The following is a 25,268-nucleotide window of genomic DNA, read 5'->3' on the forward strand; positions in this document are numbered from 1 at the left end:
TCCTATGCAGGGAAACTGTATAAATATATTTTTTACATTTATTCCTGTCAAGTGTTTCAATGGCATATTTTGCCAAAATCCTAAAATTATCCATAAACACTTCAGATTAGTGACACAGTTTACCACTATGAGATCAGTTTTACAGATGAGAAGGGGAAAAAAAAATAATAAGGGGCACTACCACCCTTGCACGGCTCATGGACTCTGGGCATGCTCTGCCGGTGGTGTCCAGCGTTTCTCAGCCTTCCCCCCCATTATCATCTCCCTAAGCAGCCTTTTAGATATTTTTTCCTTAATCATCACCTTTCATGAAATGTTAATACCACAGATGTACTGTGAGCTGTTAATATACTTTACATGAGCATTATGCATAAAAAGATTAACATTTTTTTTTGCCCTCCAAGAACCAAATTTCATCTTCTCAGGGGAGAAATCACTCCTATTGAGAAAGAAAAGTCTAGCACCTTTAATCCACTGCATTAACCAGAACACACATAAATCAAAGTATTAGGAATTAGGAAGCCAGCAGATTTTTTTTTAATGTGTTGATTTTATCAGTATACAATAGATAAAGGTATTTTAATAATTTTTCACTTTATCCTTGTTAGTATTTTGCATTACTGGGTGTAAGACAAGAAAAACAGAAACAAAAAAGTTCTATCTGCTGTAAAGGTTACTCCACTTGCCCCATTAGGTGCATAGGCCCTTTAAAAATTCTAAATCTATACACATTCCCACCCACCTTCAAAACCCAGCCAGCCTACCCCTGCTCCCGTGTGGCCACCTCAGTACAATGATGCATGGGCCAGTCTTACAAAGGGCAGAGCAGTCCCCCACCTCCAGCCAAGATCACCCAGTTACTAATGTGACAAATATTGACAGCCAAATAGAGTACTACAGTTAAAGCTAAAGGCTTTCTCATTTTGGGGGAAGAGAGAAGAAGAATAGTAAGTCTAGGGGACAAACGGTGGGGGGGGGGGGGACTTTTAGAACTGTTCCAGTTGGGTAACTGAAGCAGACAGAAAGGAAAGTAAGCGACTTAAGAACACAGTGGAGATTTCCTTCTGGATACCACACTTCATAAACTGTCACAGAGTATGTGTGTCTGACTACTGGTGTGGTGGTGAGGATTATTTTCCATCATGTGGATCTACAGGTTTCTAACTTTAAGAGTAAAGGGACCCTTTCGCAAACGTCTTGTGCACAGTGCCTCATCTACATTTTTCTTCTACATTTGATCAGTGTATGCCCCAATATCCCCCAACAAAATGCCCAGGCCTTCCACTTCTCACTTCTTGACCTCTAACATTCTCTAAAGGGGTGGGCTACTCATCTCTACTCACCGGAGCATCTTCTGCTCCTGAGCTCCCTCTTTGGAAGAACTTTTCACTTCGGAAAACTATGTGAATTGTGTAGAAGACAGTGACAGACACACAGTTTGTCCTTTATTTCAGGAATCTAAAAGTACAATGAATGCAGAAGATATACTATATTTGCAAAATGCTTTTACTAAGTCTTACTCTTATGAAATTATAACTCTGAATTTTTTTTGAGCTTGTCCTGAGAGACTATAAAAATATAGTTGATGTGGCATGCACACCAAACAGTCAACACAGTGAGACCCTGGTAAAGTGGCCTATTTCAGATTCAGGGGTGGTAGGGAAGCTTCCATGGCACCATTTACTGCTGGCTCCTCTTTCAAATGTCTGGCATTCCTCAAGGTTCTCTTTTTGGTACTCTTGTAACTTTAATGTTTCACTTGAGATTTCGCCATAGCCCAAACCCACACATCCAAATGCCTAATGAATTTCTTCTCCTGGATGTCACACAATCACCTCAAACTTACACAACCAAATGGAACTCGGGGTGTTCCGAAAAATACTGTATCTTCCATATTACCTTTCTCACTTAATAGTACCTACAGCCTTAGCCAGAATTCTTGCTTACCCCCACTTCCCCCCAATCACAAAGTCTAGATCCTTCCATCACCTAGCTGTATGTCCCCATCAACTAGAATTCTATCATCTCTACATGGAATAGTGCAATGCCCTAACTGTCCCTGGCCTCTACCACTCTGTTACAACAGTCTTAAAATGTCACTCTGCTGTTATTTGAATAAACTTAAAGACCTTCAATTACTTCCCACCCTTAAAGAATCAAGTCCAACACCTAGCCCAGCGTATAAACTCCCTAATGATACAGATTCTGCCTACCTTTCCAGCCTACCTATCTGATGTTTTCCCACAAAGACCCCACATTCTGAATAAAGCAAAAATACCAGAAGTTTCCCATGTTTTTTTTACGTCTCTGTTCACAAGGCTTGGAATGATCCTACCCCCATATTTATGCACCTAGTCTTACGCTATCTTCAAAACCTGGCTGAATGGCCCATTATCTCCTTCCAAGGCCTGCACACCACTTGCACGCACCTCTAGTAGTGAACTTAAATTGCACTAGCCTAAAGCCCTTCAAAGAGCAATGCCACTGGTTTTACCAACAACCTATAGAGAGTCTCAATGCATGCTTGAGGAATGAGTATATCCCTCCTTATTAAATGACAGCTTAGGTTTGTTAATCATTTACTACATGCCAGAACTTGCGGAACATTAGGCCATTTCATCCTCACAATAACTCTTTAAGGTGGGTAGGTGTTATTTCATATTACAGATGAGGAATCTGAGGTCCACTCAAAGAGGCCAGATAACTTGCCCAAGGAAACATGGCTTGTAAATGGAACAGGCAGCACTGGAACTCTCATGTGCCTAATCCTAGATCCCAGGCTTCTAGCCACTATACATACAACAGCCCTCCTTGTGCCGTTTTACACTGTCCTCAATGAACTCCCCAAACAAGTGCTGTCTGCACTAATTCTGACCAATACTTCATGTCATCAATAATCTGCTTAGGTTTCTACTAAGGTTCTACATTGCCTGCACCTGAGGGAAGGGTTTTTTTTTCCCCAGATTGAGAATGTTATGTCAATGAGCTCAGAATAAAATTACTCTAAACAGCCTCATATGCCAGTACCTGGTACCCAACCTAATCTTTCCATTTTATCCAGAAAGAAAAGGTCAGACAACTAGAAAATGGCCAATCCTCAAAGAGAATAACTCTTTTCATTTTAGGGGAGGCAGGGTAGTCTGAAAATACCAAAATTGTTTTTATCTGGCAGTTCTGAGCCTTTAAGAACCAAATTTCTCATGGCAGACCACGAAGAAAAAGTAAGACCAAACTAATCTTGAAAGCCTCTCTTCTGCTACTGGTTGCCTTTATTTTTAGGACATTATCTGGCAGTTCTAGTATCAAATGATTGCTATAATGAGTATGTGCGCTCCACAAGCTGGCAGGTGTCTAATTCCAATCCTGCTGTGGCTCCATCTGCTGCCCACCCAGATGCTTATGTTTATGCTGGGAAAAAGTCCACGAAGAGGGCAGAAACGAATGGACACCAGATCTCCTACTTTTAACTGTCTTCAAAAAAAAAGCTTCAAATTAGAATCAGGTAACTTCTCCAGGACAGACTTTATATCAAAGGAATTCTAAACTCCACTTTAATGAATTCTATGTTGCTATAACGGTACAGAAAATTAAGAGGCCCTTTTACTCAGAATAAATCAATTTCATATTTTTAACAGATGCTAAACACAGTGAAACTAGACGGGGACAGTAGCAACAGATGATTCTGGTAAGAAGTTGCCTTAAAAGGTTCACCTTCTACAACTGTGGTAGGGATGCGTTGGTCTGACTTGAAAAGGACCATGCGGGAAAATCTGTATCAAGATGAAAAAGTTCCAAATACAGTGGGACTGTGGGGGACAGAAAGAAAATAAGGAGTAAAAGGGAAAAAGCACCATCAGTACAAAATTAGGAATTTGAAAAGATAAGACAGAAGAAAGTAATCACAGAGAATTAATAACCAGTGGGTGCCCAGGAGCACCAGAAAGTTGAACAACTAAAGGAAACCATCTCTCACCCAACATGTCCAAACCCAAACTAATCATCCTTCACAGTCTCCCCACTTCCAAACTCACCCATTTTCAATCTTTGGAAACATCACTTTTCACAACTTCTCTTCCCTCTCTTTCATATTCACATCTAATCATTTTCAATTCCTATTTCATACTCACATCTAATCATTTTCAATTCCTATATCACATAACGAAATCCCATGCTGCTGTTAAACGTGTTATTTACTACAAGTTCATAACAACATGGGTGGAGTAGGCACTGGGTGGTCTCCTCACTATCGACTCCACTTCTTCCCCATTAGATAGCTGCCACGCTACAGAATCCCAGCAGGATTAATCCCTAAATCTTCCAGGGCATGTACATCTCCCCTGGCTGGCAGTAACTGGCTTGGTCCTTGCTTATTTGAACCAATCACAACATGATACTCCTCTGACCATAAAGACCAGTTCTGAAAAGGTCCAGCTGGCCCAAGTCTCGGGACTCTCGCTGGAGCATCTTCTAGCTGATGATAATGAGGTGTGTATTCGTCACGGTCCCTGCTGGTAGGCATACTGGGATCATGAGGGAAACCATCCTCCGGACAAAACTAACACATGGTACAAGGGATAACTAGAAAAAAAATCACACTGAGTTGAAGTCCTGACCAAACCATTGCCTGATCCCTATCTTACCTTTGATTATCTCAGCCAATGAATACATTTTATGGTTTAGGCCAGTGTGAGTAGAGTTTTCTGTTTGCAATCAAACACCAAGGAAAACTCTTTATTTTTCAGTGTTAAGGAAAAAGAAAGAAAAAAGGGCAATTCATATACAACATGATTTATACTTTAAAAATGCCCAGAAAAGATTATTATTAGGAAGGACAATAAAATACAAACAGCAATTATTTCTCAGCAGTGGAATTACAGGTTTTAATTTTCCTATTTAAACTTCCCTACATTTTCCAAATTTTCAACCATCATGTTTGCTTTTTTTTAATTACCAAAAAGCTGCCAAGCGGATGTTTGTCCTTGAAACTTATAATTCAGCTGCACTCTAACCCTCTGTGAAAATTCTGCCACCTGAAAGACTGTTCCCTCTGTTTTCTACTTATCCAAATCTTAGCCATCTAGGATTAGGGCCTCTCTTACTTCCCACCTATAATTCCCAACTTCTTTCTCTGAATTCTTGATGTCTTCAACAGTCAGCAGTGGCCATCATATAATCAATCATTTACTAAATCCTTTTACACTGCCAGCTACAGTTCTGGGTACTTTGCGATCACACTGAAACTTAACTGTTTCTGCACTAGTCGCATTCACCCATCTAAATACGAATTTCTTGGAGGGTAGGAATTGCTTTATATTTATGTTGAATTCCGTCAACATCTAGTACATTCTATTGTAAAATAAAGCAGAGTTTCTTAATACGGATTTTCTATATGCATTTGAACAGGGACAAGTAGCTTTTAATAGATGCACAAAGGGTATGATCCTCCCACCCCTAAAAAAGGCTAAGAACCACTGCAAGAGATTCAAGGAATGGTTGTTATAATTGACGACTAAATACACCACCACTAAGCCAAAGATTCCCAAATATATACCAGTCAGCACAAGTAGAGAACTAATTTCTAATCACATTTTGGGTGTATTCTCAGGTTTTAGGAAACCTAGGTTTCAAGATACAGTGTGCTGATGAAATGGGGGCAAAGAACTACCCGCTGACAGATGACAGCACAATTAATGGCTCCTTTCTCCTGAATATGTGAGGTATGCTTGTGCACTCAGTTTCTGTGAATTAGCTCTGCTTAACCTGAAATCATTTTAACCTAGTCAAGAAGTTTTTCCTTGGCCTACCAAATAAGCCCAGTAGCATAAAGGCGCAGATGATGAATATAAAATTAATACAAAGTTTCAGCACTTGAGGGCCTTATAATTTAGAAGTGGGAATTTTTACTCAAATCTATCATTTATAGGACCACACTATTCTTACTACAAGCCACAAATAAAGCTAAAAAATAAATTTTACTGTAACCAAATTAGGAAATCTATGGCAATGGAATCTAGTATTTGCCACAAAGGGTCAATACAATCCCATCCATTACTTTTTTTTAAAAGAGATAACTGAAATAGGAATTACCTAGAGCAATAAAGTCTCAGGGGTAACTTTTCCTCAAATTAAGGCTGCTTTTTCCCCTCTGTGGAATACGGAGAAGGCAGTTACATTGTAAGGAATAAATTGAGTATTTTTATTGTTTACTTTTTATTTTGCAGTGGGGAAAGATACTAAACAACTGTCCACAACTATTTTTGTCAAATCTCTTCCTCTGGTTTAGTATTCAACCTCTTACCATCCCCAATTAGGTCATTCCTAACTTCCCCAGCTCTGTGAACAGTGCCAATATTTCTCCAGCCTGAAAACCTTGGACTCCTCTGCCTCAATTGAATCTCTCATTCAATCACCAAATTCTGTTATTTTTTCCCTCTTCCTCCTGCTGTTATTAAGATGTCTACTATAAGAATAACACAAACACTTTAGTTGCTCTTTTTCACTTTAATTATTATTCTGGTTATTTTTGTGTGTGTGGTAATGAGGGTGTCGGGAATTGATTTTGGTGATGAATGTACAACTATGTAATGGTACTGTGAACAATCGAATGTACGATATGTTTGGTTAAAAAAAAAAAAAACCAGTATGGTTCAAAAAAAAAAAATAACACAAACATATGTATACATATGCATACACACAAAATAATATCACCATCACCTTCTAGACTTTGACTCTTCTCCATTTCTACTTCTACCGACTTACTCTATCAGCTCACCTGGAACAAAACTGACTCCTATTTCATACAGTGTTTACTATATTCTTACTATTTTAAGAGTTTACATATTTCAATTAATTTGACCCTCATAATAATCTAATGAGGTAGGTATCATACCATCCCCATTTTTTCCAGTGAAGAAACTTGGGCACAAAGTTAAACTTGCCCAACATTGTGCTCACGGTAGGCAAATGGCAGAGCTGAGGTTTGCACCCAGATGGTCTGGCTCCATCCTGGGCCCTTAAACCCTAGGCCGTATCTTGCCTCTAATCTTAACCTCCTTCAAACCATACTCCTCCAAGTCAAAATAATCTTTCTAAAATTCAGCTTTTGTGAACTCACTATTCCAGAACCTATTACAGAAGTGCTGTTGTCTGGATCATCAAGATAAATGCTTGTCGAGCCCCTGCTGGCCAGCCCACAGTTCAAATCTGAAGCCAGGTAAAATAATGCTCAAATTCTGCTCTCCCATGCAATTAGCCATGCAATTTTACACAAGTTACTCAACTTCTAAGCCTCTGTTAACTCATTAAAAATGCTCTCTCATAGAATCGTTGAGGGAATTAAAAAGAAAGCAAAGTACATGGGGTCAGGGCCTGGCTGGCTCCCAATAAATAGTGAAGGAGTACATACAATAAGATATATATATATATATATATATATATATATATATATATATATATATATATATTTGTTTATTTTTGCCCCACATGAAAGCTTTACTGCAGTAAGGTACCTCCGTGTTCTTGTCCATCTCTGTACTCATGTCCCGTCCCGTCCTGTCCCGCCCCCACCCCCCCATCCGCCTTAAAGGCTCTGATTATTCAATAGCAGCTACTGTTTAGGTCCCCTACAAGTCTCCACTTCTTCCTGCAGCACTTCCTAGTATCTCCAGTTCAAAACTATTTTCAGCTTACACAACCACTGCATCTCATGCTATCTTTCTATAAATCTTCTAAATCAGCATTTAATCAGAAGATTATTTCATATTCCATTTCTTCTTCACAAATTGTTTCGTAGACATATACTGCTTCACCAGCTCCACTCCTAAGCTTGTGGTAGAATGAAACTTTCCTTGGCCAACTCAAAAGCTTGTTGACTGTTCTATACATAGTATATAAAAAGAATCCTTAGCTACTTCGATTTTTGTAATGTAAGAATTCAAAAAGGGATACATCAAAACTTATTTCACTTATATAAAAGATTTTAAATGGGAACAAGGAGTGCTTGCAAAATTGAAGGTTTTTTTTTTTTTACATTGACAAGGCCACGGGTCAAAGATACAAAGATTTAAGAAGGCATAAATGACCAGATGTTGCTTTACTCGGTTGTAAGATTCCAAGCAACCCCATACTGAGAAAAACTCCAATTTGTTCCTCTGTTTCCCCCAGGCTCGGCTGGTTAGTCAGAATATAGGCTGAGACAAGGCAGTGACTAGTATGGGCTGGGTGGTCAAAGGCTGACTGTGGATGGCACTGGTCATGACAGACTTGGTGTGTAAGAACTTGACAACCTGAGGCAAAATTTACCCACCAGTACTAGAAAAACAACTAAACAAACATGCACTCCTTTGCTTTAAGGACAGCACTATTTGCTCAAAACACGGGTTCTCTTATTACTAATGGCAAGGCAGAGACACTCAAAAATTAATGAATGCTTAAAGCTGAGGATTGGACCAACTCTTGGAACCAATGGCTAAAGTCAGGTCCCACTAGAGGCACAAATTTCATTATTTTTCAATTATCATATGAATAGGATGTTAACAGGTGACTGATGCAATGTTCAAAGCTCTTTTTTATCACTAGTACATGTACATTCCAACAGCTGACTTCTACAACGGCCTTGTTGACTAAAATAAACTACTCAGAGTCCAGAGAAAATGAAATGTCAGACTATGAACAAGTTTTCAGAAATATGTCAGATCTGCCTTGTATTACTCTTAAGATTACTTTTAAGATGAAGACTTTCCAGACTAAGAGAATATTTGCACCACTTGTTCACTCTGACTTCACTATCTTGTTCGGTTTGGATATGTTCCAGGTTGGCTACAGCTATGTTTGGCACCACAACGCATGCCAGTCAGTCCTAGCTATGTTGCTAATAAGAGGTCAGAAAGCATCCCTGGAGATACAGGGACGCAATCAGAGTTCAAACAGCTGTTTGTAAGCTAAGTGTCTGGCAAAGCTTGAAAAACAAGAAGAAATTCTTCCCTTCAACCCACCTACCTAGTTTTAGTGGCGGAGTAAATTCAAAAGACCATCTGATAAGACTCCTTTTCCTACAATATAGTCCTCTGTGAAACCGTTCTTGGGCACTTCCTCTAAAACTACAGGTTGTGTAAACAACATAAATTGGAACAAATCAATAGGGTTACTTCAAACTACTCCTGGAATTTTTTTCTTGTTTCTTCTACACCTAAAGACTAAAGAACAAACTCAGGCAAGAAAGCCAGTGTCTTCTCCTTTTATAGCCATATTTCTTTGGACTATCTGCTGAAATGAAATGCCACCACGACTCTGGATAGAATCAATATCCAAAATCAAAAATTGGTAGAAATTGAGAAATTTTTTTGGCCAGTAACTTAAAAAACAAAAACAAAAACCCAAATTGATTAAATATCTTCAGATATTTAAATGTAAATATTACAGTAAAATGTAACTATACTTTTACAACTACTCAAAACTACATCTTAAATTCAAGAGTTTCTATTTCTGGTCTATGTCACCTAAACAAATGCCTAAGAGCTGAGGAAATGGAAGAACCCGGCCTGAACTCTTGACAGGGCACTGCTGGTGACAGAAAGACAATATCCACTATGAATTCAGTTTATGCTGACCAGGATGAACATGGTATAGACTTCAGTGTTTCCTCCCCGCCCCTCCCCAAGACATGTAACTGCTATGTTGCTAAGAACCATGCAAGACACACGTCTAAGAATCTACTATGATCTGGGGAAGCAGAAATACCATAAGAGGTACACCGTGGTGTGAAGGGCAGTGGAAGGCACCTGAAGGGATGCTCCCTGGAGCCTGGGCTTGCCCTCAGGAATGAGGGAAAAATGAGAGGTGGCCAGGGTCAACAAAAGCTAAAGGTTGTACCAGACAAAAGGAACAATATGACTGAAGACCAGAAGATGGGAAACAGCTCAGTGTTCAGGGAAACTAAGCAACTAACTGAAAATTGACCAAATTTTGTTAAATGTAGCCACTAAGTTTACTTGACCCATTATGTCTGACATCACTGGCAAAAAAGCTGATCGATGAAACACTGTAGAGACTTTCGGATGAGGATATTAAATTGTGCGAAATTCTGGTGCAAGTTAACCCAAAGAATCAAAATGACTCTACGATAAGGTTAAGACTTTGCCTAAGATTATTTACATAAAACGGAGTTCTGAAGAGAAAACATGATAATTATGGTTTTGCTGAATTCAAAGAAATGCTGTCTCTGCTTTCTGGATGTGCCTCAGATGCTGCTGTATGCACATTTAGCTTAAAACCACATTACACATCCAGTGACACAAGAAACCCAAATTAGAAGAGGCAGCGCTTGACTCAAGAACAGCATACAAGCCACCCCAGCAGAGTGACTCTAAGATACTCTTCCGGCCCTTCGACTTTCACTGGTAAAGATGCAGCAATAGGTGGTAAACAGGTCCCCAGCACCTGCTTTTGCCCAGGCTGGAGGAAGAAAGGCACAGAGGTGGAGAAGGGGAAGACCCCACCTCTATCAGTCGTCGGCAATCCAAAGGGGAGACGTGACTCCTCACATTTCAAACACAAAACACTGTCTTTCTGTGACATTCTACAGCAGGGCTGTCCAACAGAACTTTCTGTGATGATGGAAATGAAATGTTGTCTCTTGGCACCATGCAATACATGTGGCTATTGATCACTTGAAATACGGCAAGTATAACTGAAGAAATGAATTTATAATTTAATTTTAAGCAGTCACGTATGGCTAATGGTTACAGTAGCAAATTTTCTTTCAAAGGCTTTATGAAATGGGCATTCATGATTCCACTTCTTTTGATCACAAACTTGCTGTGACTTTAGAAACTAATCCCTAGATAGCATGTTTCAAGTGTACAACAATCTAGGATATACACAAACTTGTAGCATATATATCACTTTCTGGTGATAGAGAAAATAAAAAGCTTAAGCCTTTGCATTTGAGAAGTTACTGCAAGAATGGTGTTAAGTTCAGGCCATTTTCAATAAACGGAACATTCTAGTTAAAAATCACCCCATTTAAAAACTCTACTCCATATTTTCTACATACAACCATGTAGTAGAAATCCATTCCCATAAAGCATTTCCTTAAGGGAGTGGGGGTCGGGGGATGAAGTTTAGTTTGAAGGCACTTATCTAAAATTTTTTACAAAATATACAAGAAGTATCATAATTCCACTTAAGCTCTTGCATGTGCCATGCCATTATCAACACGGCACACGTCTGCTTTTATAGCTCTGCCATGTACACTGAAAGGTAATTAAACTTCCAAGTGTTGTAGGACAACCGCAACAGCTCTTCATAGTTGACAATGTTAGAGTGTTAGAAACAAAAGTCTTCAGCAAGCCAGTCATATCTGGATGGACAAAGCTATCACAAGTTCCAAAAACTTTTCAACACCCATGTCTTACTAAGTCTGTTTCATTCAGAACAACTAGCACATACCTCTACCATGGCAGTGCATTATTAAATATTATCTATATCTTGAGTCCTAGTTTTAGTATCACTCTGTGCACTAAGCATAGCACCCTTCACCTAGGAGATACTCAAAATCTGTTGCTATGATTCACACCAAGGTACTGTATAATGGTCTAAAGAATTCATCAACATGCTACCAGTATCATCATACACATACATAAAAATGGGGAAAAAAATAATCAACCAACTAGACCTAACAGACACCTAGAGAATACTCCTCAATAAATGGAATAAACATTCTTCCCAAGCACAGAGTGGAACAGTTCTCCACAGTAGACCACATACTAGGCCATTAAACAAGCCTCAATAAATGTAAAAGGACTGAAATCATACAAAGTCTGTTCTGCAACCTCAAAGAATTAAAACAGAAATTAACGGAAGAAATTTTGGAAAATTCACAAAAATGTGGAAATTAAACAACACTCCTAAAAAAACAATGGGCCACTGAGGATCTGGGGGAAGGTGCGGATGTGTTGGACATCCTCACCTGGACTGGTGTTGATGTTGTCACAAACATTGGGACTGGCGGTTTTACGTGCTGAGCCCTCGAGCAAAGGACTTGCCCTTATGAAGTTCGTTACCACAAAGGAGAGTCTAAAGTTGTATGTAATGGTGCCTAAGAGTCTCCCCCTCAGTACCTCTTTGTTGCTCAGATGTGGCCCTCTCTCTCTCTAACTGAGCCATCTCGACAGGTGAACTCGCTGCCCTCCCCACTACGTGGGACCCGACTCCCAGGGGTGTAAATCTCCCTGGCAATGCAGAACATGACTCCCGGGGATGAATGTGGACCCGGCATCGTGGGACTGAGAGTATCTTCTTGACCAAAAGGGGGATGCAAAATGAGACGAAATACTTTCAGTGGCTGAGAGATTCCAAATGGAGTCGAGAGGTCACTCTGCTGGACATTCTTATGCACTATATAGATAACACCTCTTAGGCTTTAATGTATTGGAATAGCTAGAAGTAAATACCTGAAACTACCAAACTCCAACCCAGCAGTCTGGACTCCTGAAGACAATTATATAATAATGTAGATTACAAGGGGTGACAGTGTGATTGTGAAGACCTTGTGGATCACACCCCCTTTATCTAGTGTATGGATGAGTGGAGGAATGGGGATAAAAACTAAAGGACAAATGGGGTGGGATGGGGGATGATTTGGGTGTTCTTTTTTCACTTTTATTTTTTATTCTTGTTCTGGTTCTTTCTGATGTAAGGAAAATGTTCAGAGATAGATTGTGGTGATAAACGCATAACTGTGTTATCATACTGTGGACAGTGGATTGTATATCATGGATGATTGTACTGTGTGTGAATTTTTTTTGAAATTCAGTTTTATTGAAATACAAACAAACAAAAAAAACAATGGGCCAAAGAAGAAATCACAAGAGAAACAAGAAAATACTCTGAGGTGAATGAAAACAAAACCACAACAAACCAAAACTGCATACCAAAATTTATGGGACCCAGCTAAAGCAGGGTTTGGAGGGAAATTTATAGCTGTAAACACCTACACTAAAACGAAAAATGTACTGTAATTCACTTCACACTGAGGCTGCTATTCTGTTATGTGTAAAACCCAAACCCAGATAAGGTAATACAACAATCATTTTTCATCAGGTTTCCTAAGAATATGCAGATGAGGGCATGCCCTTTATGAGTGTCCTTTAATATCTACTATGGAAGAGCGTGAGGGAAAGAACATGCAGAAATCTTTCACTTTACCACACAATACTAACAAAGTAATAACTAAATTTGAAAATTACTTCACTGACTATAAAGGCAACAGCTGTTCAGTGGATGGAGTTCTATAAGGAAGGCAGATAAAGACTTCTGAACAGAAAGACTTTTCTAGTTTATGAAAACTTAAATTATTAGATCTTCTATAGCAATAACCTAAATTTAGGAGACCAATTAAGTAATTAACCTCAAGGAAAGACCTGTAGGGTCTACCAGTTTCCACTTCTAACATTAAGTGAGACCTTTAGTCACAAATTCATTTGGATCCCCAAGGAGGACTGTGTCAGCACGACTTCTGAGAAAATTAACCGGGTAAACCTGTAAATCTAAGGTACAAGATTCACTACGACTCAGCTTTAACACATAATATCAAAAAGTCTTATTAATCATTACAATCTTCTCTAATAGCCTAGAATAGAAATCTAATGAGCTAGTGTTGTTTTCTAAAGACAAGGTATACCTAAAACAGAAACCTTTCTCTCCCTTCTCTCCAAAAGTGAAGTGCCTTCCTATTTTCATTATTAATATCCTGAATATGGCTTCACTGTTTTTCTCACTGTATCCAGAAAGTATAGTAGAAGTATCTATGACTATATGGATTAAATCTTTTTTGTTTCCCCTGGAAAGGTACAAAAAAATTGCACAGCAGTTTTCTTTGGGAAAAGGGAATGAGCACAGCATTTATTTGTTCACTGAATCTCAAAGGAGTTATTTGGATGAAACGAGGGAGTACAGCCTGACTTTCCTGTATACTTTTCTATTAAATGATGTTTAAAAAGAATAAAGTGTAGGCACAATTGGAAACCACAGATAAGTAAAACCCACCAATAATTTCAAATCTGTATTTTAGTCTCTTAATATTACCTTTCTAATCTAAAGATCTTATAGAATTTGACAGATAATAAAATATAAGCTTGACCAGAGCTAAAAATGGACAAAAGACAAAGAAGGAGAAAGAAGGAAAAACGGATAATTACACCTCTGTAAAACAGCAATTTGGCTGCATTAGTAATTTTAATCCAGTTTGAAAACTGACTTAAGTCAAAATTAAATACATACGAAAGCATATAACATTATTTTCATATCAGGTGCAGGGAAAAGATAAGCTGGGTATAACTAGAAATCTGAATAGCAAGATCAGTTTTGGGGCCAATCTGCTTATTCTATTCAAGGAAAAGGGCTGCATGTGTTTGTAGTTTATCATCATACATTCCACATAAAGTTTATATAACAGCCTCAGACAATCTGAAGACGCTTCTTGGTTTTCCTGCACCAAGAAAAGTCTTAAATGAAAAGTCTTAAATGAATGCTGTATGGGTGATTTTTTTTTCCTTGTAAAAGAGCAAAATTAGCCCTGAAATATTTGTTAACTTGTAAATCGACATCTGGAAAACTACTGTACTGTTTCTGTTTTTAGAAAAATTATCTATATTGCTTTTGATTACAAAATTAACATATCTTTGTAAAAACATTCCATTATAGAAATCTATGCTGTAGAGAGTGAAAGTTCTCCATATTCCCCACATTCAGAGAAAACCAACTGTTAGCAGAAGGCCATATTCTTTTTGCTTTGGCAGTACACATGAGTGAGAATGTTTCAATGTTACTACCTTTATCTCAAAAGGTCTCAGCAAAGCTTTCTGACTTTTAAAGCTAAACATTTGCAGCATAAACAAAACAAAGTCTTGCTTGTCTGTCTTTCCATCTTTTTTAAAACAAGCAAAATATCCAGCAAAAATCAATTACAGAACATTACTTAATATATTATACAACCATTAAAAATAATTAATAAGCCTATTATGAGGAAAATGTCAACCTATGTTGTATTTTATTAAGCTCACAATTACAGCATTAAAAAATGTGCACATGATAAAGCCTAGAAGAGATGTGAAAATAGTAAAAATACAAGAGTTTATGGTTTATGCAGGGCTTTGAGGTTTTTTTTTCTATTAAGGTATATTAAAGTAATTTAAAATGTTAAAGTGACATCAAAATATTGCCAATAAAATAATATATTCTTTCTTTGGCACTCCTTTTCAAACACAGGTATATGTTTATCTATTTTTTAAAATGTGTGACAAAATGATATGAACAAGATATGAAATAATCAATATTCTGACTGAAAATATATATTCTTTCTTGTGAACCCTAGAGTTTCAAGGTCCAAAATACATTTCCTCTCACCTTATAAGTAAACTGATTTTTAGACCAAGCAAAATGTTACAAAAGGCTTTTGCCATTTTGCTAAATCTAGATTTTAAAAATTTACTGTTAAAAAAAATTAGTTAAAAATAAAAGCCAGTGTTAGGATGAAGAAAAAGCTTTCAGTATTTTCTTGCTAATAATCAGTACCTGTTTTGATAAAAATGTCAGGACAAAAAAAATACAAGAACAGCTGCTAGGAACAGGCCCAAGTAGGCTCTAAGTTTTCCCGTAAGGTAAAGAAGGAAACGTTAAAACATTATCCTTAAGCATCCTTAAGATTTAAGTTGTTTGGGGGAAATCACCTATTCTTGTATTGAGATCAGAGAGCCTGTTCTCCCACTGAAGACACTACAGATAAAGAGACCCCAATATCCTTGCAGTAAACACAACAATGAATTTTTCCAAGGGCTGTTTCTTCTAACATCTCTTAATGTAAACCAGCAACATAATCCCAAAGCTCCACCCAGCCAAAGAAATCTACGAAAGAGAGCCCCCACACACATGATGCAGGGCAGGTACCCGTCTCTTTGATTTCAGGTTTAATCCCGAGAGAAACTAAAGAATTCTAAGAATAGAGAAATTAATTGTCTTCCAAACAATCTTCCATCAATGCTGTGCTTTCACAGGTGAGCTCTGGGAGAGGTTTTGAACAGTTCTGAGTTTGAGGTAATGTCAGGACAAGCATCTGGCCAGTTTTATGTGTAGTCATGTCACTTATCAGTCAACTGATCTGGGGACCAGGCTGACATCCTCTCATCAAAGCTGTGCACCTGAATAACATTTATAAAACTAAAAGCAAGTAGTCACGGCTTTAAGCACACTAACATTCTTTTAATATTGCCTGTGACCCTAGGAAGGCAAGTACTCTCATTCCCAGTTTACAGATGGGGGAACCAAAGCCCAACGTGCTCAAATAAATGGCTCAAGATCACACTGCCAGTAAGTGGCAGAGCTTGGATTCAAAGCCAGGCAGTCTAGCCCTAGAGATTTCTAACACTACAGATGTCTCTCATTCCATATCCACAAAGAGGTGGAACGGAAGGGAGGAGCTGCCAAGAGGACCAAGATTTTTCTTTAAAAAAAAAAAAAAAAAGTCACTTTGGGTCACTTTTTTTTTTTTTTAAATTAAATTCAGTTTTATTGAAATACATTCACACACCATACAATCATCCATGGTATACAATCAACTGTCCACAGTATGATAACATAGTTATGCGTTCATCACCACAATCTATCTCTGAACATTTTCCTTACATCAGAAAGAACCAGAACAAGAATAAAAAATAAAAGTGAAAAAAGAACACCCAAATCATCCTCCCCATCCCACCCCATTTGTCCTTTAGTTTTTATCCCCATTTTTCTACTCATCCATACACTAGATAAAGGGGTGTGATCCACAAGGTCTTCACAATCACACTGTCACCCCTTGTAATCTACATTATTATATAATTGTCTTCAGGAGTCCAGACTGCTGGGTTGGAGTTTGGCAGTTTCAGGTATTTACTTCTAGCTATTACTTTGGGTCACTTTTAAGAAGGAAATCGCAAGGTTTACTGACACTGAGCATACCACAGTCAACTTCAGTCTAAAAGATTTAAAAACAGGTTAAACCTCAGCCATCAAGCCATCAAAAAACAAACAAACCTCAGAGAGAACTTTAATTTCCTGTAACAGCCTCAAGGTAAACTAGATGTAAGATGTTAACTACTTACTATTTGAATGTAACTTTATTGGTTTTTATAAAACTGTCATATGTTCTCTTTTAAACTAAAGCAATACAGAAGAACAACAAAAAAAGTAAAAATCCCCTGAAAACCAGTCACCTGGAGGTAAGTGTTCCCATTTGGGGGACCACTCAGAAAAAAGTCTAGGTATACAACAACCAAGTAGAACACGCAGCAATTGTCCATGAACAGGCTGTCTCTCCAGTTTGACCTTACTTGTGCGTGGACAGGCACTACAGGGTAGTGGTAACGATCACAGAATTTAGACTCAAATAGGCCTGAATTTGAATCCTGACTCTGTCACTTAATTTAGAAGTGTGAACTTGGGCAAGTTATTTAATCCAAGTCTCAGATTCCTGGTCAGTAAAATGGGGATAACAACAGTCCTTATAGGATAATTGTGAGGATTAAAAGAGGCTGCAAGTAAAATACTTAGCTTAGTGTGAGGACATGAGAAGTACTCAATATGTTAGTTATATTATTACTTATTAAAAAATAATTCATTTAAACATTTCTCTGTGCTGGTGAAGACATCATCCTACACAGACACAGATTTACACCAACACTAAAGCTTTCACAGCATTCCATACCGAAGGCACCATAATCTAATGTATGTATGTGGCCCCTCTGATGGGTTACTTAGGATTTTTTTTGCTAATACGGTAATTCCATTAATTCCAAGGTGCCCAATTTTACACATTTTAACATCAATGAAATCAGGATGTGTCTTACAATTGATGGTATTTCAAAATTTAATTGGCAGCAATTTTTTGTATGGCACATATTATTGTGCATCTTAGATAGTGTATTAGATTCACCGAAATAAACATCCTTATGTCTACATTTTTTTAAACTTGAAAATTGTCTTAGAATAAATTTTTAACAGTAACATGGCCAGGTCATTTTTTGTTCTGATGCATATCACCAGGCTATCAGTTCAAACCTCCACTGACAGGAGCTGATGGTACCCATTCCTCCACACCCTTGCCAACAGAGGGTAGGGTCACCATCATTCTTTGCTAATCTGACAGGCAAAAGGAACTCGTTATTATGTCCACTTCTTTCATTACCAAAGTTACTGTACTTTAGACAGGATGTCCAATAATGCACCCAAGTAGAAGCAATGCCACAGGGTGTCTGCCCCACCCCTGGTACAGAAGCAAAGCAGGACAGCTGATACACGCTTCTGGTTCACTCATTCCTAATGTTACAAGAATCTTCCATAGATTGTAGAGGGCGCCCCATAGCAGGACCTCCCAAGATCAAACCACAGCTCTGACACTTACACTAGACATGTGCACCGGAACAAGTTACTGAACCTCTCTAAACCTGTTTCTGCACCCATAAAATGCAGCTAATAACACACACCTTTCCATGCTGACAAGTTTAGAATAATGTATAAGATAGGGGTATACATAGTAAATGCTTCATAAACGGTAGCTATTCAATGATAACTTCAATTGCAATGACTTACATAGGTGAAACTGGAAAGACCCCAGAGAAACACGGGGGAATGGTGATTTCCTTACTCAGGTCTTTCTCCAGAGGGATGATGGTCTTCAGTCAGCCCCCCAAAAAGACTCCTGTATAGGAACTGAAAATTTATTCTCAGTACTTATTTGGAAATAGTCCATTCAGCTGACAGGGGTGGAGGCTGGGATGGGTGAGAAATGAATATAATGAAAGGCAAACAAATCATTTACTGTAGGAAAAAACAACAGTCCTCATTCTTAAAGATTAAATGCAATATTCTGGGTTTAATCAACAAGACTGATAAGAATTCTTCAACAGGTAAAGAAATGCTTCTACAAAGTGTGGCGATACTAGGACTTTAAGATGGTAAACAACAAAAACAAAACCAAAAAACATTCTGACCTCTTATATTTTAGATTTGATAATTCAAACACCTGAAGTGAGACTCCTGTGCTGAAATTCAGGACCTATAGTTGTGAAAACTACAACCAACCAAACCATACTTCAGATTCCTGGCTCTCAGGATCCTCATCAATGGACATTCTTTTCTCAGGTACACAGGAAATTTATTCAAATGTCCCTAGACAACAGACAGAAATCTCTACTCTTTTTCCTTCCAGCATCTCTTAAACCACCCCCTCCTTCGTTCCCAGTTTTCAACACCTATGCAGACACGCATCTTACAACCTGATTATTGTATAACTTTTCCCGCTCTGACTCCAGGCCTCCCTCCTTCCAATCCAGTATTCACACAGAATACTTTCATCAGCAGCTTAAAAATCTTAGGAGGCTTCCTAAGGACCAAATTCAAACTCTTACTGGGTTTTCCTTAAAGGGCTCCAATTCTACCTTATTTTCCACCATGTCCCAGTCTATACCATTATTCTAGCATTCCTCTCACACACAACAAGCACAACTTTCCCCCATCCCTCCCTCTAGAATGTCCTCCCTTCTCTTCAGCCAGTCCTGTCCTATTCATTTCACAAGATCCAGTTCAAGTCACACCTCTCCCACATAGCTCTCAGTTCATACCAATCTCTTCCTTTCCAGAATTACTCTAGGAATTACAGTGTGTAACAGAACTTTAGCTTTCCATTAAATACCAGTTCACTACTATTAACAACAGTGCACTCTTGGAGAAATCATTTAACCTCTATTGGTATGGACACCATTTCCTCATTTGTAAAGTAATAAAAGTCTAGATGAAGAGGTTTTTAAAGGTTTTTCCTGTTCTAAAAATACTGTAATTTTATATACTGCCTTGCATGTTTCATATATTAATCTCACTCCTCTTATTTGATTTTATAGTTCCTTAAGGGAGAAAGCATCTCTATTTCTTTCTTAATTCACGAAGCAACTTATCCCAGAACGTGGCTCAAGAAAATCCTGGGCAGCCCGTATTCAAAAACGGCAAAGCCAATCCTTAAATTTATATGAAATTGCAAGGGGCCCTGAATAGAGAAGAACAAAGTTTGAGGTCTTGCACTTATGGATTTCAAAACTTACTACAAAGCCACAGAAATCAAAACAGTGTGGTAACTGCATAAAGACAGACAAATAGACCAATGCAATAGAATTGATAGTTCAGAAATAAACCCATAAATCTATGGCCAACTGAGTTTCAACAAGGGTGCCAAGTGCATTATTTGGGGAAAAAATGGTCTCTTCAACAAACGGTGCTGGGAAAACTGGATATCAACATGTGAAAAATGGAGTTGGACTCCTCCCTCACTCTACATACAAAAATTAACTCTAAATGGATCATAAACCTAAATATAAGACCTATAACCATAAAACTAAGAAGAAAACACAGGGGGAAACCTTCATCACCTTGGATTTGGCAGCAATTTCTTAGGTATGACAACAGAAGCATGAGCCACAAAAGAAAACAATACATAAACTGGACTTCATAAAAATTAGAAATTTTTGTACTTCAAGGAACATTATCAAGAAAGTGAAAAGACAACCTACACAATGGAAGAAAATAATTGCTAACCATATATCTGATAAAGGTTTAACATCCAGAATATATAAAGAACTGCTACAACTAGACAACAACAACAACAAAGAAAAACACAATTTAAAAATGGGCAAAGGAAATGAACAGACACCTCTCTAAAGAAGATATAAAAATATCCAATAAGCCCATGAAAAGATGTTTATCACTGGTCATCAGGGACTTGCAAATAAAAACCACAATGAGATACCAGTTAAAGAAAAAAAAAAAAAAAAGATGCTGGGTGAGTCTTGACTGATATGTAACAGCAGAGTTTCTGAGTTATCTGAGCAGCCCTGAGACAGAACATTTCAAAGATCCAAAAGTGAACTCAAGATCTAAGTAGTTCAGTAGTTTAGGAGATTCGCTAGTGCCAGAGTAGAAGCCATCTAGATAAGCCAGGGTTGGTTCTCTACTAGACCCAAAGGTCTGCCTTGATAGAAAGCAAGAAGCTGGCTCTAGGATGAAATAATCAGAGGTCTGAAAGCTCAAAAAGGTCTTTCATTTTCTGTGTGGCACCGTTTGAAGCACATGCACATAAGGCCCTAAGTGGTAGGTGCAATTCTTGGGTAAGCTCAGAAGGTTTTATGTGATTTAGGATGGATTATTCAGGAGTCTTGTTCAGTGGAGAATCCTGAAACTATCTAAGCCTGTCCTCTACCAGTGATGAAATTTAGGTTCATTTCACTCAGGCAAGAACTGAAACCTGCAATGGAAAAGCAATTCCTTCCACTTTTCCGCCCCAGTGTGCCCTCCACCTCCCACCCACCCTAATCAAGAAAAAAACAAAAGGGAAAGTAACAAGGCAGAGATATTGAAGCATTCTGTTCTACTTTAGGCTTCCAGTAAAATGCTTTTCTTTTTCTCTTTCCTGAGGGCTGGACATGTTAATATGTAGCTAGAAAGTAAGGAAGTGGTCTGCTGGAGGACAGGAGTCAACATTAACCAGAAGGTAACCAGGAACTCAAAGACGGTGAGAGGATGTAATCCTCCTGAGTGCTAGTCAGAGGTAGAGATCTAGGCCCCTCTCTATTTCACTATCTTCAAATAAAACATATTCAATATCCATATGTACATGTTCCCTTTATCAGGAGGGGACAAAAATACTCCTATTTTAATCAAGTTAAACCAGCCAATGCTACTTCAGCCACCCCTAAACATCCTACCGAGTTATCACATCAAATCAAAGCCACTCAAATGAAGCCAGATACTCCTTTAGGAATCAGCTGTTTTTAAAGTAACAGCTTTTAAGACAAAGCAATGTACCATCTCTTCCCTCAGCTGTTTCAGTTATGAGACAACGGACCACTACTGTATCATCACTCTCTTTTTCTTTTGGAGTGAAGCCACAGGATTACTAACCAATAGTTAATGGCCATTGGTCAAAAGCAATAATGGCCTCATGACTTCACTCCTGGTTATATACCAAATTGGAAAGAACCAAATATATGTCTTTTTCTTTCTCCCTAAGGAAAATGTGAAAGCAAATGTGAGTACTTTCTCACCTATAACTGATATTTCTGAAAAATCTACGCCATATGAGGAGAATGTTAAACAATATCCTCTTCCCGACTTACAGGATGAAAGAGAAGGGGTTTACACTTTTTCAAGAGTTAACCAATTTTATAAGTTGGAGAAATTATAAAATGCCCATGGTCTAGGTCTAGGACAAACCAGTGACAGTAATCAGGGAACATTTCTTGAAAAGAAACCTTAAATCCCTGGCTTTGTTTTAATTTGTTGCTTTAGTGCTAGCTATATAACATGACAGACTTAGAGAAAAAGATGAACTGCCAGCCTTTCAGGTTCAAGTTTCTAGGATAAGCTTAACAGAGAAATCAAAGTTTAAACAAACAAACAAAAAACTGGTCCTAAAAGGGCTTTCGTACAGGCTACAATAGTGGGCACTTGAGTAGCCAATCTTATGATGACTTCATGAGTGGATAATCTGCTGAAATCAGTAATCGCCTATGAAAACATCAAATTATCCCCTATGAGCACCAATGACACAGGATAATTTAATAGTCAAAGCAGTCGAAGTTACATTTGCTTTCATTTCTAGCTCTCTAACGAAACAGAAAATCTTTGTCTTTCTTAAACCCAAAGCTGGCTCTGCTTTCTGACCGTTCAGTGCTGACTTTGAAAATACTCTCAAAAAACTCAGGGTCATATAAACAGCTTTAAAAAGAACACGAACACACACAAAAAGAGGTTTTTTTCCTCCTTTAAAGAGCTCCCCAGTATTACTTTCTATGAAGTTCAACCTAAATTTCTAACATTAAAAAACTACTATGCAGGCAAGCTCAGAGTAGAACGCCATGGCTTGACCAACAAGAGCAAATTGATAATTCTTGATAGATCCATGTAACTTAAAAAAAACAAAACAAAACAAAAGTCCTTTTATGAAGGAACAAAATTCTACATTTCCACTTTGTTCCTCTTTATAAAATTCTAAGAATGTCATTTAGAGGTAGTAAACAAATGGATGGCAGATTCCCCATAATAATCAAACTAAGGCCCAGAGGGAAAAAGGTCAAAACCAGTCACAGTAAACACTCAAAATGTTAGACTTGAGGTTTTCCTCATTTAAAAGCTGACGCAGTGTTCAATAACACCCACCCTTGTAAAAATAAATTACATATCCAAAAGGGCAAACTGCTCCAGTCAATTGGGTAAACAACATAATTAACATGTGCCAGGTGGAGAGCAAATCCTAGTGCAAATAGTGGGGCTCAAAACAAACTGCAAACTGTAAAAGCAGCTTATTTTTAAACTGTCAGCAGGTTTCTTTTCTGCAATTAGAGTTTAATATGGGGTAACTGTTTTTCAAGTTTCTTTTAAGAAAATTGAAATCTGACTTGTACAACATCATGTTGAACCTAATTATTTAGAACTAGATTAGTTTTTTCCACAAAGAATAAATATACATTGAAATTCGATAATGAATTTTAGCATATACTTCTAATAACCTAAGCTGGGGGAAATTAATTTCTAACCCACCAGGATCACGTTCCAGAAGGCAAACATCTTTTGACTATGTAAAATAAGACTAATCAAATGCTTTACATAAACATTTCAAATTTAGGTCTTTAAAAAAAAAATCCTCTGGTGTGCTCCAGGAAGATTTTTTTTTTTAATAAAGCATTGGAAGATAAATCAATCTACTCATAAACTTCCTTACAAGTAATTGCTTTGACTTTACTTGAAATAGCACCAGTATCAACAAACAAATACAAATACTTCAGGGATTTACACAAAGGCAGTTAAAGACCACACATCACACCAACTCTCCTAAGTCATATTTAATATTCTACTCAGCATCTATCTCAAGCTATCGGGATCAAACACGATGGTAAATGCTAAAAGTGCAAAATGAAAAAAGAATGAGCACAGAGTCTGTGTGTGTTATCAAGCCAAAGAAAGACAGGTGATTACAAGGAGAGGCAAGCTCAGCATTGTGCTAGGCATCAACACTTACCTTGAGGATGTCCCCCCTTTTGAAGCTCAGCTCATCGTCTGCAGTAGCTTTGAAGTCATATTTGGCGATGGCTTCCATTCTGAGCGAGGCTCAGTGCTCAGCAGCCTGAAGCAGGGGGGAAGGGAGTTCTTCCCTGCTGAAACAACCCAGCGCTCTGGCCTCAGCCTCGCCTCTCTTCTGGGACTTGCTCCTGCACCCTGGGACACACAATGCCACCCTGAATCAGAAGAGGGACCATTAAGGGAAGTGGCCAGGGTGGAAGGCAGCCCCGCCCTGCCAATCTGCCTGCAGTCCCAGCCCCCACGCCCCCTGGCTCGGCCAGCCTCAGCCCCCCTCCCTCCCTTCCTCCCTCCCAAGCAGCAGCCCCGATCTCCTTCCTCCTTTCAGTCTCAGCCCCCAGGTGACTGACAGGCCTGCCGGCCAATGGCAGTAACTGCTTGAGCTATTCTAGAACACACTTCCTCTTCCTTCCCGCTGGGTGTGCTCGTTGTGCGGGAACCGGCTGGAGTCCCGTTCAGCCTCCACCTTTCCTCCCTCACCCCTTATACTCTCATCTTGGGCACGAAAAGCAGTGCCCTGAAAAAAAGGCCTCATCCTGGGGAGGGCACCAGGCTTTTCTCGATTAAATAGTCCCATACCCCTCCTTGCTCCGCACCAACCTTTCTGGTTTCCTAAGAATGCTGGCTCACCTACTCCACAGTCAAAAGCAAGCACTGAAGGCTTTGGGCTTAAGCAGCTGCTTTACGCTTTTCTCAGAAACCAAACCCCCACCTGCTCCTAGGGAAGCAGGAGAAAGTGAACCTAGGAACTACTTGGTCATTCAACTTGCTACTGTGAACACAGGCGGCTTCCCACTCACCACCACCACTTCAAAACTGTGATCAGCTCCCACAACCAGAGAAAAGGAGATTCAACCTTGGAGCTTTTAGTTGGCTCCCTGTCTCCGGAAGACCCCCAAGACAGCCTTAGCCCCTGCCCCCACCCCTACCTTGAAACAGATGACCAAGATTTAGTATTCAGAAATAGCCTCCAAGTTATTTCTAACTCCCTAAGGAACAAAGCTGAAGTCCTGATCGACACTCGAAAGGAATCCCTTGTTCAGCATCTGAGCTGCAAAATATCTTGTCAGAGGGAAGAAAGTGCAGGATTGTACCAGAAGATCAAACAGAAG

The 25,268-nt window shown here is 38.7% G+C and overlaps 1 protein-coding gene across 2 annotated transcripts in view; it reads right to left on the bottom strand.

Annotated features, from left to right (window-relative positions):
* Window positions 1-25,268, bottom strand: part of GRB2 (growth factor receptor bound protein 2) — a 70,949-nt gene that overhangs the window by 40,264 nt on the left and 5,417 nt on the right. The window contains exon 2 of one of the 2 annotated variants that reach the window (XM_037807935.1): window positions 24,098-24,294. In XM_037807935.1, the coding sequence (XP_037663863.1) occupies window positions 24,098-24,175 (78 nt within the window). In that variant the 5' untranslated portion in view covers window positions 24,176-24,294. Of the gene's footprint in view, window positions 1-24,097; window positions 24,315-25,268 lie in introns of both variants that reach the window. The other variant, XM_037807934.1, reaches the window with a different exon arrangement.

The sequence above is a fragment of the Choloepus didactylus genome, chromosome 18 (assembly GCF_015220235.1).
Source record: "Choloepus didactylus isolate mChoDid1 chromosome 18, mChoDid1.pri, whole genome shotgun sequence".
Classification (NCBI taxonomy): Eukaryota; Metazoa; Chordata; class Mammalia; order Pilosa; family Megalonychidae; genus Choloepus; species Choloepus didactylus.